We start from the raw sequence: 14,853 nt of genomic DNA, 5'->3' as shown, positions 1-14,853 counted from the left end.
GGCATGAAGAGAAGGAACCTCATGAACAGAACAAATATTGCACTGTCAAGATTCTACTAACGAGCTCGCGCCATGAGCAGGCCAAGTCTCTATGCCCTGAACTTCAACACTTACTCTTAGAAAAGCAAGACATTGCAATCTTCCAGCAAGGCAATTCTGAAAGGCAAAACCACCAGAATTAGTAACTCCACCACAACTACTGTGTAACCCACACACAGTACGAAGAGCCAAAGTGCAGCCCATCACTGGCTCTGGAAATGAATCTTCACTGCCAAGATGGACTGGCTCATGTGATCTCTGGCAGGGGGAAATAGCTTACCTGCTAAAATAAGGAGGACAAGGAGGCAGGGAACCCAGAAGAAATCACCGCTTTCTGAAAAAAGGAGAACAAGCAATAGAAAAAATGAATCGGCTTTCTTGCGGTATAGCACACGCGCACACACAGTGGCTGTATATTCACATGATCTGCAGCATTTGAACGTGGCTAGCAGAACACTTTCAGCCATATCATTCCTCGGGAAATGTGAAGAGGAGCAAAAAAGTTCTCAAAGAAAGCTGAAATGAGCATTGATAGTTGCATTTTATATTCACTGCCTTGTGTCCAAGAGTCTTCCACAGACACACGCTGAAAACCACACTCGACATAAACTGGCAACTATTTGTCTTTTTCCTTGGGAAGTTTCTTACTGTCTTTTGCTTTTGCAGTTGGTCTCTAGTCTCTCATTCTATTTGAGGCCACTGTCTCTGAAGGGAGCAATATCGTTCTGAGTGATACCATCAAAATACATTAGCTTACGACAAGTTGTCCTCCAAAGCTTTCACTCAGAAGAAATTTCAGAGGACAGCTCGGCCTTAACATCACCTTTCAGGCAGAATCGCCCCCTAGTAGCCTCATGCCAAAGTCTTTCCTTCTCGGTACAACTCTCAGCAGCTGGCACCCTGAAGAGCTCTCACAAAAACTTCTCTGCAGCATCAAAAAACAGAGATTCATGCTGGGAGACAGGCTAGTGTGCACTTATCTCATGGGCCCACTGTCTTCCTGGCTTTCCTGGGGTCAGCAGACGCTCTTCTCATTGCGGCCACACTCCTGGCAGTTGGGTTCAGTGACTTCCTCAAAGCACTGAGCAATAGACTGTTCTTAGGCAAAACCCCGTTCCCGAACTCTTGTACCCGTTTAGTCTATATAGTATGAGATTGTCTCAACTTTCTTCAGAGGTATGTGGTCTGCATTGTATACTGAACAGTCCTGCTTAAGTAAGTATGACTGAAGGAGCCCAGCTCACTGCAAGGAGCAGGGCAGCTCCATCTGGAGGTAAGGACCTTTGTTTCTGAGAATCTGAAAGCTGTCCAGAAAGGATAAAGGATATGCCTGGACTATGGAGACATTGCCAGCATCCTAGCCCCCCCAACACCTCTGTCAAACCCTCCCATTGCCTGGTGTCATACATAAGCAACCGTAGGAAGATGGACTCCAGGGACGTCTAGATCATCAAAGAGTCAGGTGGATGATGACACCATGGCATTGTCTTTTCGTTGCAAACCGTAGTCTCTGTGTGTGTGTTAAGTAGCAATGAGTCAAATCATGTTGTAACTGAACGCTTGAAAGGTGTAAGAACCATGTGTAACACCACACGTGGGTTACCCCGTCTGGCTGAGACACCTCCTGCACATGAATAGAATACTTGATCTTGCAATTCTACCCTTTGCATCCTAGCCTCTCTCCTTGGTCAGCACGGGCCAGCTGTGAGTTTTCGTAACACTCTCAATGGATGTCACTATGGCGTGTGGTGGGAAACTCAGTGAAATAATCCACAGCGTTTGGCCCCACCTTCTCACTTAGTGGAGGATGATGCAGTATGCGAGTGAGGAGAGAGTAGCTTTGCTTGCTCAGAGGATGCCAAGGTACATGAGTCTTAATTGCTGCTTACCTGACTGTTGAGGCACCTGTAGGCTGTGTTCCCTTTCAGCGGTCACAAACAAAGGTGGTGGTTGTCCACAGGGTATCTCAATGGAGCTTTCTATTGCAACACTATTGTCCGTCTCCTGTAGAATGCTTGTCAGGGCCAGTGAAGATAGGTCTTCCCAAACCATATATGATACACCCTGTTGCCTTAAAGGAGCTGGAGCGATTTAGCAGGAAATAACCCACTCCTGCCCACCTTCCATCTCTTCTCATTGAGGTGGGCAGTTGGGTGCATCTAGGTTTAACTTCTAGGTGATGTCTGATTTACCACCATCAGTCCAGTCACGTTTAATATGTATATTAAACCACCAAGGGCCTGGATACACTGATAGCAGTCTGCACTGCCAGGCCAGCCGTGGTCATGGACTAGCACTGCCACACTCTAGGGTTTGGTCATGTTCCTTGAGAAACTGCGACGACCAGCTACTTAACAGGGAAGTTTTATTAGCAACAGATAGACATGTTCTTGGATTGCCGGTGATAGTCACTGTTTGCAAAAAGGCACGTGAAAATAAAATGTTTTAAAGTATAAAATCACAATAAAGTTACAACCAATATGGCTTGGCTACAAATACTGTTTTGCCATTTTCATTATGCATCCTTTGTGGCATTAAAAAAAGTCTTGTGCACTTACCTGTTGGTAGGACTGTCTTGGCTAGATATTTTTAAAAATACAGGAAGGAACAAGATGGCTCAAGTGACCACTGCCGCAGGAGCAATTCTGCAGTCCTGGGGAGACAGTAAGAAATGCCTTTCACCTTCTGGTGACCCCGCAAAGTCTGATAGAAGATGATAGGTAAATATAAGAGACTTTTTTTCTGGGTGTATTGGGTGTCTGCGGCCAGGTTTTGGTAGTAGTGCTTTGCAAGGGTTCCCCCTATGGTAAAAAAGTGTAAATTTAGGTGCACAGAGTCTCACCCAATGTTTCAAGAGGGTTTTTAGAGTAAAACGTTAGTATTTTGCTCCACCTAGAGATTTTCATGTGAACACTGAAAAAGTTAGACCAACCTAGACTGCCGCGTCACTAAGCTCAACGTGGGGAGAGCTTTCCTCAGAGCCCAGAGGCATCTCTGCTCCTGTGCAAAGTCTGCAGAACACACCTGGTGCTCCCTTCCCTGCGAGGGCTAACTCTGTGCACCTTTGCTTCCCTAACAAAGGAGAAGGTGAAGCATCAAAGAGTAGAAAGGGAAACTAGAGATGGATGCTGCAGAATGCCAAGACCCTTGTTCCAGTCTGCACTCATTTATTGATCTTTCTGTGGAATGATTAACTACTCTCCCCAATGCCGTCAGCTTTTCCAACATATAGAAAGAAGGAAGGAAGAATAAAAAGAATGTTAAAAGCTGCAGCAAAGTTACAGAGCCTTGGTTGGTTTGATTTTCTTTTTTTTCCTGTTCACGCTTCCCCATGTAAAGCTACAAGCTCTCAGGCACAGGCCACAACCTGTTTTTCAAAATGGAAAGACAAAACAAATGCCACAGGTTTGCATGATTCACCAGCTGGAAAAGCTAGCAAAGGTGTACTGCTTGTACACACGAGTGTAAAAATCTGTATCCTTCCTATTCGTTATCTGCAGAATAAATTTATACCCCAGTTAGACTTGATCAGTTCAGATTATCTATGTCATGGGGTGTATATAGACGTCATATTGGTATATACCTAGCAGGCTAACCCAGAGCAAGCCTGTATTTCTGACACAAAGGGAGCACATGCATTTGCTTTCTGAAGCGGGAACGTGTTTCAGAACCAGCACATTGCAGTCCTCCAACCAGCCCCACGCATCACAACATTTTCAGCAAACTCTCTCTGTGGAGCAACCTCGCAAATAACCATTAGCATTTCAGTGACCTCTTTCTTTAATAAAATTGCTGGCGGATAGCCTCTGATTCCAAATCCAAATCATCCATCAGATTTACACTTCATTCTTCACGCTTAAGGAAGCAAAGAAAGAAGCCTTTTTAATTCCAGGCTGGAATCATGCCCTGGCGGTTGTCGATAGCAAACTACCAGCTCAATAATCAGGCAAACCCCTCCAAAAACCTCATCACGCACAATTCTCTTTCAGCCAGGTTTTAATTCCTTACCTGAAGAGCAGGACCCAAAGAACCCCTTTGAATTTCGGCGTGGATTATGGAAGTGAGGAGCCTTTGGCTTGTATTACCCGGAGGTAAGGGAGTTGACCTCGCTCCTTTCCTGATGGAAGCTTACAGGCGCTGAAACCTGAACGTTCACCAGGAGCAACTGTTTGCTCTTGAGTGCAATAGTCCAGCCCGTGCCTGCACGTACCAACCCCTGTAGCAGGAACAACCCAAGGGCCTGAATTGCCGGCACGCCTAGATCCAAGGTACAGTAAGAGGATTATGTTTCAAGCCTTTCTGCACCTGAGCACTGCAGCTCATTTTTGAGTGTGGCTTTCTGACAACGACCTGGAATTGAGACAACAGCATGAACGGGAGGTAGAGAAACCAAATCGGGGTGTTGCATGAGCCTGTTACTCACCAGGATGATTTGAAGTTACAAGTAGGAATATACAAGACACAGACCCAGCAGGAAATTTAGAAATTGCGCTTGGAGTTGTTGAAGTCATTAACTCAGTTTAATGTCTAAGAACAACCTCACACGCTGAAAGAGCAAATAAGAAGTAGACTGTCGTATGAAATACTTCTGATAAGTCTGTTCCCTTTAACATTGTTTGGCCTGTTTTCAAGTTTGATTATAAATTCAGAAAGGATCCATTTCCCAATAAGCTTTAGAAATCGAGGAAAATTAAATCATTGAAAAGCACATCTCATGCTTTCTACAATTCTCAATGTAACCAACTGGCCAGGCAGTAATGCAGTAATGCTCTTTTTCTTTTTTCATTTTTTCTTTGTTTGTTTGTTTTGTTTGCCGGCACCACCACTCGCTCCACAGCCCCTGTCCTGGTGGGGAAGGAAGGGTTTGCAGCTGGGAAGCACTACTGGGAGGTGGAGGTGGGCCAGTAGCGGGACTGGGTGCTGGGGGGGGGGAGCGAGAAAGGGAGGCAGGGAGGAAGGGGCACTGTCTGGGGAGGACTGCTGGGTGCTGCACAGCTCCCAGGGGGACATTTTCTCTAGCGAAGGAGGACGCAGCAGTGAGAAGCAGCAAATAAGTGATTCGGTGACCGGTGTGCTTCTGGACCCGGAGAAAGGGCAGATGAACTTTTATAAAGTAGAGCAGATGACCATCGTGGTGTGAATGAATGCCTCTAAGGCTTGGAAAGAGACCTGCAGGAAGGTCTTACCCATTTCTATCCAAAAGGGAAGGGACACTCACACCTTCTATCCACCTGCTCTTAGTCCCTCTCCCATTAAAGCTTCGTCAAATATAATTGGATGATCTAATGGATGAAGGAAAGACAGTTCAGTGGGAAGAAGAAGGGAAAAGTTAAATCTCAGACATCACTAATGTAAAATTAAAGAAGACACCTGAGGCTAAACAGGGAAAAAAACATTGAGAAAGAAAAAAACCAATTAGCTAGTTGAAAGAAGATTGGGATCAGATTCAGAAAAAGCAAGGCAGGAGTCTGAGTCCCATCACAGGTCATGAAAGTCTTACCAGGACATCAGTGGTTTCAGTTGCTTCAAGACAGAAATGCGGTTTAGGTGACGTTATGTAGCCTGTCTTTCCTTCTTGTCTAGGCAACTTGACTTGTACCCGCTGTTCTGTATTTACATTTGGTTGAATGCCACCCCTAAAGTGAGGCAAGCCAAATTCTGCCACTGTTGTCTCAAGAAAGGAAATTAAAGTATTTTCAATGAGAAGAGTGTGTTTTAAAAACTTTTAAACTTTAAGCTCATTGGAAAAACGCTGGTAGGAGGAGTTAAAAGAGACATTGGATTTCCCAAGAATGGGCCAACATTTGGCAGGGTACTGAGCATGCCTTGTCTCTCTGCATGTCTGTGGAGGGTTGACCCTTGCTACCAGCCAAGCAGCAGCACAGGTGCTCTCCACCTCCTCCTCACGGGGAGGCATGGGGAGAAAACAGGAGGAACTGGAGGCACAAAACTCATGTGTAGAAGAGAAGACTGAGAAATCACTCGCCAATTGGTGTCATGGGCAAGAGAGATTAGGCTTGGGGAACTTAGCTCAATTTGCTGCAAGCTGGCAGAAATATTCAGTTACTGGTTTGGGTATTGGGAAATGAAAAACAGAGGTACTTTTCATCTCCTGTCACAATTTCCCAGGCTTCACACCCAGCCCCAGCTCCACTCCAGACACATCTCCCCCCACCTTTCTATCACCCAAGGTTACACTGAGTCTCTCCAGGGAGGGCTTGTTGCGGTCATGCCAGAGTGGTTGCTCTTTGTCACTCCTTCCTTCTCACGATCTTCTTGTGCTCCCGCGTGGGTCCTCCATGGGCTGCACTGCCTTCAGAGGCGTACCTGCTCTGGCGGGGGCTTATCCGCTGCCTGCAGTCCCTTCAGGGGGTGCCTGCTCATGCAGCCCTCCTCCTCCTCTCACCTTCTGTTGTTTCTCAGTCTTTTGTTCCCTCCTGTTTCTGTTAAAGCTGTTGGGCTTTAACCCCAGCTGGCAACACAGCCGCTTCTTCACTCCTCACCACCACACTGGGATGAGGCAGAGGATCGTTAGTGTAAAAGCGACAAAAGTTGTGGGTTGAAATAAAGAAAGTTTAATGTGTAAAGCAAAAGCTGCACACGCAAGCAAAGCAGCTCAAGGAATCCATTCACTACTTCCCATCAGCCGGCAGGTGCCCAGCCATCGCCGGGAAAGCAGAGCTCCGCCACCGCTATCGGCCTCGTGGCTCAGAACTTGCTGCTGCCTGGGCAGGAGGAGGGAAATGGTTTGGGGTCTGTGTCCCACCTGTGATCTGAACTTCCTCTCTCCCTCTCCCCCCAACCTAAATAAGCCTGGGGGAATTGAATCGTAAGGCTTTGCACTTTGAAGTTCTAAACTGCGCAATTTCTAAATTTCCTGGTGCAGCTGTGTCCCGTATATTCCTACTTGTAACTTCAAATCATCCTGCTCATGAAACACCCTGATTTGACTTAGGAAGGATACAGATTTTTACACATGTGTGTACAAGCAGTACACCTTTGCTAGCTTTTCCAGCTGGTGAATCATGCAAACCTGTGGCATTTGTTTTGTCTTTCCGTTTTGAAAAACAGGTTGTGGCCTGTGCCTGAGAGCTTGTAGCTTTACATGGGGAAGTGTGAACAGGAAAAAAAAGAAAATCAAACCAACCAAGGCTCCGTAACTTTGCTGCAGCTTTTAACATTCTTTTTATTCTTCCTTCCTTCTTTCTATATGTTGGAAAAGCTGACGGCATTGGGGAGAGTAGTTAATCATTCCACAGAAAGATCAATAAATGAGTGCAGGCTGGGACAAGGGTCTTGGCATTCTGCAGCATCCATCTCTAGTTTCCCTTTCTACCCTACAGCTTCTCTGGGCAACCTGTGCCAGCGCCTCACCACCCTCAGAGTGAACCATTTCTGTCCAATATCTAATCTAAATCTACTACCCTCTTTCAAATTAAAGCTATTCGCCCTTTTCCTGTCACTACGTGCCCTTGTAAGAAGTCCCTCTCCAGCTTTCTGGTGGGTGCCTTTAGGTACTGGAAGCCTCCTCTAGGTTCTCCCCAGAGCCTTCTGTCCAGGCTGAACAACCCCAACTCTCCCAGCCTGCCTTCACAGGAGACGTGCTCCAGCCCTCTGTTCATCTTTGTGGTCCTCCTCTGGGCTCACTGCAAAGGGTCCATGTCCTTCTTATGCTGGGGGCCCCAGAGATGAATGCAGCACTGCACGTGGGGTCTCCCAACATTAATGAGTTAGTTAATCATGAACCGTGCTGAGATTTGTACCATAGTTTTAGTTACATCATACCAATGATCTGGGAAGTTCTTGACATAGAATGTTCCTCCAATGTGGTTGATTAAAAATGTACCATCCTCTGCTTTGGAATGGTAAACATCTATTAAAATGGTCTCTTTAATACAGGTATAAATATTTAGCATAGCAGGGAATTAAGGGCCGTAGACGAAGAATGCAAAAAAATCTACAAACCTGGTCCAGCCAGACCCATGTTTTTCTGTTTTTGTTCATTCACCCCGTGGAATGGTTGAGACATCAATGTTAAAACTCTGCCCCTCAAATAGACTGTGTTGAAAAGATGTTGTAAATAACCGTTGGTACTCAGAACGTGAGTAGTTTTTCATTTTGACACATAGTTGAGCTTTTGTGCCAAGCATCTCAGTGTGACTCAGGGAGGGGTCTCTCCTGGGGATGCCTTATTGCACTCTACCTACCTTTGAGGGGATGAGTGTGATGCCTGTGTTCTCCTGAACGGTGCTTGCATTGCCTCCCTCTTCATCCTCTGTGCCTCTAGAGCAAGCGCTTGACCCTCACATGCCATGGTGTATTCCCCCGGTGCTTCCTCAGAGCACTGACGGTTCCTCCAGTGTTGCGACGGAGGGAAGACACAGTCGCTCAATATGAGTGATCAGCAGACTTCATTTATTGTACCTTACAGTCACCTTTTATGCCTTCTTATAATTAGCTCATACATATTACAAAAGTTAAGCTCATTATTGGTTAGTTGCCTAAATACCAAGCCCGCCCCTTGTTTCTCTTCTGTAGTTATCTGTTCCCACCTGCAACATTCTTTTCCCACCAAAATCTTCCTGTTACTGTGTAACAAGAACAGCCAAAGACAGTGTATTTTGCTTTACTTCAGATAAGCTGAGAGCGATGTGCATTTTTGTCCAGCCAGCTGGACTATGTCTATGTGACCCTTTTCAGCTAGCCAGTTATCCACACTCCAGGTTTGCTGCCGCGACAAACAACACATCCTCTGCCCTTCAGCAGTTCACCAATGTTTTCTGCTAAGCGAGGACAAGAGTACAAGGGTGTTGGAAGTTAAAAGAGAGATTGCAGGTGTGAGATAATGCAGCCGTCGAGAGAGGGAACGGGCTGAGCTGATTGATTTAGCCAGGCTGCACGAGGGACTGTAAAAGGCAGAAGAGAGTGGCTGGTGGGAGTGAAGTCACAACTGACTGGACACAGTTGAGCTGCAGTGTCGCCTCTCTCTGGGGTACACGGCTTTCCTCAAGCCTTCCGAGACGGGACCCTAGAAAAGCTTCCAAGGAGACTGTGGGAGAAGCAGACCAGGCAGTTGCTCCCAATCTGTCTCCTTCAGGCATGAAGGACCACAGCTGCTCATCTGCAGTGAAGCAAAAGCAGCAGAATTTTCTGTGATTCCCTCTCACATCCTTTTCCAGGGCAGTGTTCTTAGCCAGGGTACACATTGCTGCAGAATCCAAGTAGGCTGGCAAGTGTGAAGCACAGCCCAGTTTCCCAGACACATCCAGCAAGAGAGTCATTGCGTGAGACCTAGTGACATGTGTACGGGGCTGGCGGTGGGCACCCTGGACTTCGTGCCTGCCCTCCAAATCGGTTTGGTCAGACAATTCTGTGCCCGAGAACAGGCACGGTCAGGGAACGGGAACGAGCAACTTCTCCTTCAGAGAAAAGAAGCGGGAGCTGTGGGGGACTCCACTAACGCGACGCAGTCCCGCAGGGTCTGAGGACAGCAGGCAGAGCCAGGTGCTGACTTTGTGCCTCTGCCTTTAGCAAGATCCATTACTTTCCGTTCACTCCTCCCTCTCGGGAATTCCTTCTCATTTTCACAGCACATCATCCATTTCCAGGGGCAATACAAGCAATTTGACTTTACCCACATGATGGTTCTGGAGGATTTATGGAGGAAGTGTTCAAAATGAAGCTCATACTGCTCTTGTCCTTTGCTCTTCTAATATATATTTTAATTACAAGGTGGCTTACAGGTAAGAGACTCCTTACTGTACCCGGCTAGCCGGTTACCCTAAGATATCATGCCTGCGCTTCATTTCATAGACCCTGGAGGAACAAACACACTGTAGATCGTATGTGGTGTCTGACACCTCCAAGTTCAAGTATGGGACAACACCAGCCATCCTGATGACGTGAGACACCCCAGCCCTGCTGTTTCAGGGAAGGTGTCAGCGACTTCAGGGAAGCGCCGCAGGTGTGTTATCCTACTACAGACATGAGGGCGGCACGTTCAGTCTCTGCTGGGACAGAACCAGGGCCTGTGGGGGGCAGGAGCCTGTGCAGATTGCTTTGCGGGCTGTAGATCTGCAGAGTGCATAGCTCTTTGTACAGCTCTTTGCACATCACGTGTGGTAACTTGCTCGTAGCTCAGCGAGCTTTGGTTTGCAGTACTTGCACCAGTGTACCTATTGTCTTCCTGAATAAATCACTGCCCGTAATGCCCACGAGTATGGTCCATGAGTCTGTAACACAGCTGGCGTATATAAGCCATGACATCTGGTAACTGTAAGGCATGTCTGTGCCTGGAGGAGGTGCTAGCAACGACTCAGGACCCTGACCTCCCTATTCTATGGGACTGTGAGACTAACTTAGAGCTCGGCTTTCTGCTTTGGATTCAGCTAACACATGTAGCTTTCTTCTCTCTATGGAAAGATTACACTTGCAGGGAAAAGCAGTGCATTTGCTCCCACCTCTTCCTTTCAGGCGAAGTGCTTGTCACCGTCAGCAGTGAACCGTCAGTTGTCTCTGTTGGAGAGCAAGTGACTCTGTCCTGCCAGCTGACAGACAGTGTCCCCTTTAACACGAGTGTGCTTTGGTACAAACTGGAAAAGGGGAAGGATGCTCCACTGTGTGCTTCATCCAGCCTGGGTGGGGTGGTGGATCAGTGCCAGGATGAAGAACGGAAGAGGATGGCGTGTCACTGGAAGAGAAGAGCACTTCTCCTGGTTATCCAGGCAGTGCAAGTAGCTGAGGAGGGGACATATGTTTGCGCAGTGAACGGCAGCGTTGTCACAAAGGCTACTATGCACCTTGATGTTACAGGTAAGCAGGGAGATTTTCACAGTGAAATGCGACTTGCTATGACCATGCTGAGTTCAGTTCCCATTGTGGCTCTGCGGCTCTGCCTATTCCTTGCTGGACAGCTGAGACCTTGTCAAGGTTTAGCCCCAGCAGGCAGCTAAGCATCACACAGCCGCTGTTAGCTCCCTGCCCTGGTGGGATGGAGGGGAAAATCAGAAGGGTAAAAGTGAGAAAAGATTGGGTCGAGATAAAGACCGTTGAATAGGTAAAACAAAAGCCATGCACGCAAGAAAATCAAACCAAGGAATTCCTTCCCTGCTTCCCAGGGGCAGGCAGGTGCTCAGCCATCTGCAGGGAAGCAGGGATCCATCACATGTAGCAGTTTCTTGGAGATATGGAGAAATGAGCAAAGATGCGGGAAGCAGCTGGAACGACTTGCTTTGATTCTGAGTATCTAAAGATGCTCAGTGGGAAAGGTCACGTGGCTTGTCAAGGGGGTAGATAGTGTAACAGGGAACTGCATTAAGATGCTGAATATCATCATGTAGGTGCTCAATATCCCCATATAAATAAACTAGAGTTTGTTTAAGGGGTGTTTTATTTTAAATAATTTGTTTAAATCCTCTTCTGGGATTATGAATGTTCAGCTTCTCCAGTTAGGGCTGGTTTGCCTTGTAAAAAGAAAAAAATAGTTACTCAGAGCTATTAGGGAGGGTATTCACCAACGTGCCGTGCACCTAATGATATGGTAAAGGCCCCTTCTCCCTCCTCTTTAGAAATCCCCCATCTCAGTTGACCTGTCTGAAATGCAAACCTGGAAGTACTTGCAAAAAGCACCTTACCAGATCTGATCTGCTGATGGACAAGTCACACTCTGGAGCTTCATTTGAGGGCATGGAAACATCTAGCTTCCACAAATCTGGCGTCAGTCTATTCTGCAGGCCAATGCTATGTGTGAAGGCCCTTTTCACCTCTTTTCTTTTGAACTGATCATGTGCTAGGCTGACTTGATGCCGCCTGTTTTGGTGTGAGACAAGACAGGCAACAATTCTTTGCTCTTCTTCCCCTCCACACCGCTCCTTTTTTATGGACCTGTATCACCCCCCTCAGTCACGTAGAGAGTGCTCATCTCTTTTGCAAACTCCCAGATGCTCTTCCTGACCTTTGATCATCCAGGCTTGCTGGGGTTCACTGTGACTCTGGGGTGAGATGCCCTAGTGTTCAGTGTTGCTGTAGTCCAGGTAACCGGCCCATTTGATCTGACCAGCTGTGGTTGTTTTTATGAGCTATGAATTTCTAGCGCAACATACTGAGGCCTTCTGGGTTGTGTTGGTTCAATTTGCTGTGACTGTAGTGGTGTTGCAGTAACTCTAACCCTGCCTTGTACTCATTGACTAACTCCGTTACAGCAATTGGTACCAAGCCAACTTTGTACAGGGATCAGCAAGAGGAGAATATGTGTCGCTACACGTGTAAGTCAAAAAACTGGTACCCAAAGCCTGAAGTTATTTGGACGAACTATGGAGGAGACATGGCAGATGTGGAGGCCAACACCAATGTAACGTGGAGTGAGAGAGACCATTTCACGGTGCAAAGCATCATCACAGTGCCTTGTGATAAAGTAGATGTGGTGTGTGTAGTCCAACTCAACAAAACCAAGGCAAGCCAATCAGGTAGGCCACAGTTTTTCCCCTGCATCTGCTTTGTTGGAGGAATCAGAGCCCTCCATTATTGCTAGAAGAGCTGCAATGGGGCAGGTCTCAGCACCTTCCTTGAAGACCAAGCATCCTGCAGAGCCTGCCCATGCAGGAGAAATTTTTTCTGTTGGGTGGTAGACATTTGAGTTGGCCTTGTGGCGTCTTCAGGGCAACACCATGGAATGATGATCCAGGGAAGTGCTGAGAGCAATCTTCCTACTGCCCTGCCTCTTTGGGCTGCGTTCAGCCATAGCTTACCTGTATTTTTAATGGTCTGAACCTGAGTATTGTTATCTCTTTGGCATAATTTCTGGGTTTTACCTTCTCACCTGGAATGACAGGCTGTATCATTCATGGTTTGGGAAGAGCTTCTTGCACACAATTCTGCCTCTTTTTGTTTATTTCAGCAGTCTCACTCTTTCACACAGAAAGCTCATAGGATGCTTTCAAGTGTAGAATTACTGAAAATGAAATGCTTGATTAGAGATGAAACAACAACAAAAGTGCAGGTGTTCCGTGAGATCTCTTTCATGGCATACTTGGTGATTCTGTGTTGTGCCGGATGTGGTGGTGTTAAATTGCCTCTTTTCCAGGTTCCTTGAATGACATGACTGTGGGAGGCACTTGTGCGTACAAGGGCAGAATAACAGGTTCGTTTGTAAAGCCCAAAGTGATGTGGATTAATTCCCAAGGAGAAGACCTATCTTCACTGGCCCTGACAAGCTTTCTACAGGAGACGGACAATAGTGTTGCAATAGAAAGCTCCATTGAGATACCCTGTGCACAACCACCACCTTTGTTTGTGACCGCTGAAAGGGAACACAGTCTACAGGTGCCTCAACAGTCAGGTAAGCAGCAATTAAGACTCATGTACCTTGGCATCCTCTGAGCAAGCAAAGCTACTCTCTCCTCACTCGCATACTGCATCATCCTCCACTAAGTGAGAAGGTGGGGCCAAACGCTGTGGATTATTTCACTGAGTTTCCCACCACACGCCATAGTGACATCCATTGAGAGTGTTGCGAAAACTCACGGCTGGCCCGTGCTGGTTGAGGGGAGGCTGTGTTGGGGCTGATGGGACTGCAGAGCCTGGGCCACCAACCAGACGTGGGGGCTCACGGATGGTGCATGATGATGGGGTAGGGAAGACATCCCTGCCAGAATCAGTAGCATGTCAGATGCAGCTTCAGGGAGCATCAATGCCTGCCTTGGAGCTAACCCCTTAAGCTCACGTGTCAGGACTTCACGATCCTGCCCTGCTGGGTCGCCTTTTCACATCCATACAGAAATGCACAAGCTCGGCTGATTCGGCTCTTTCGATTATTTAACGTTTACTGGGTCCGATCTGACTTCTCAGCAGCTTGGTTTGTAGAGCAGACTCTCTGCCTGCCACATCTCCCCTGCCTTCCTTCCCTGCCCACCCTCTCAGGTACAAAGCTGCCACGGCTGCACGTACCCAGAAACTCTCCGGGAACGCAGTGTCTCCTCTCTTCAGAGGGTTACTGACAATTCCCCCAAGCTCTTCCTTTGTATCCAACCCCACCCGAGAAATCCACAAGAAGTGGCTGACATTTATTCCGCGGAGTGTCACAAAGGGGACTGGTCCCTTTCTGTGTCTCTGGACATTCCGGGGTGCTGACCAGGGGTCTCACATGCTGTGAAATGTGCAGTGTGGCAGGTGGGACATCCACCCAAAACACTGGCAAGGCGGCAGAGTGGGACCTGAGAGAGAAAGTAGTCCCCAGGCGGGAAACTCAGCCCAGCCTCAGATCCTTCTCCAGCCCCCACAGGTAATCACAGCGCTGGAGAGGGCAAGAGGGAATCTGAGCATCCGTTAACCTGCAGAGTTTAGTCTCAGCCTGGGATGTCTCAGCTTGGAGTTGGAAATTTTTTCCAGTCAATGTTTTGAATTTGCTTTCTCTCACCCTTGGTTTTTTTTTTTCCTTTTTGTGTCTTGTATTTGCTTAGGGTTAAGTCTTAAGGTAAAGTCTTAGAGTAAAGTCTTGAGAATAAGTCGTGTGGTTATCTCTCAGGGTTAAGTCTCAAGGTTAAGTCTTAAAGTTGAGTCTTAAGTTTAAGTATTAGGGTTAAGTCTTAAGGTTACACTCTTAGGGTTAAGACTCAAGGTTAAATCTCAAGGTTAAGTCTTAGGTTTAAGTCTCTAGGTTAATGCTTAGGGTTAAGCCTTAGGGTTAAGTCTTAAGGTTAAGCCTTAGGGTTAAGTCTTAGGGTTATAGTCTTAAGGTTAATTCTTTAGGTTAAGTGTTAGGGTTAAGTCTTAGGGTTAAGTATTTGGGTTAAGTTTTAAGATTAAGTCTTAATTTTA

At 47.0% G+C, this 14,853-nt stretch overlaps 1 protein-coding gene and 1 long non-coding RNA gene across 2 annotated transcripts in view; one reads left to right on the top strand and one right to left on the bottom strand.

Annotated features, from left to right (window-relative positions):
* The window catches only part of LOC130150571 (butyrophilin-like protein 2), a 120,170-nt gene extending 106,691 nt beyond the window's left edge, over nt 1–13,479 (top strand). The window contains exons 2-5 of the mRNA XM_056341658.1: nt 9,630–9,782; nt 10,513–10,851; nt 12,240–12,503; nt 13,121–13,479. Of these exons, the coding sequence (XP_056197633.1) occupies nt 9,698–9,782; nt 10,513–10,851; nt 12,240–12,503; nt 13,121–13,416 (984 nt within the window). The 5' untranslated portion in view covers nt 9,630–9,697 and the 3' untranslated portion in view covers nt 13,417–13,479. The remainder of the gene's footprint in view (nt 1–9,629; nt 9,783–10,512; nt 10,852–12,239; nt 12,504–13,120) is intronic.
* On the bottom strand, nt 121–4,239 carry LOC130150574 (uncharacterized). The gene is made up of 4 exons (XR_008822280.1): nt 4,048–4,239; nt 2,598–2,692; nt 320–373; nt 121–156 (listed from the first exon to the last, which is right to left on the bottom strand). It is a non-coding gene; the product is annotated as an uncharacterized LOC130150574 (long non-coding RNA).
* Nucleotides 13,480–14,853: the final 1,374 nt, after the last annotated feature.

This window comes from Falco biarmicus, chromosome 5 (assembly GCF_023638135.1).
Source record: "Falco biarmicus isolate bFalBia1 chromosome 5, bFalBia1.pri, whole genome shotgun sequence".
NCBI classification, from domain to species: domain Eukaryota; kingdom Metazoa; phylum Chordata; class Aves; order Falconiformes; family Falconidae; genus Falco; species Falco biarmicus.
The sequence above is the reverse complement of the archived record's forward strand: the minus strand, read 5'-3'. Positions and strand labels throughout refer to the sequence as shown.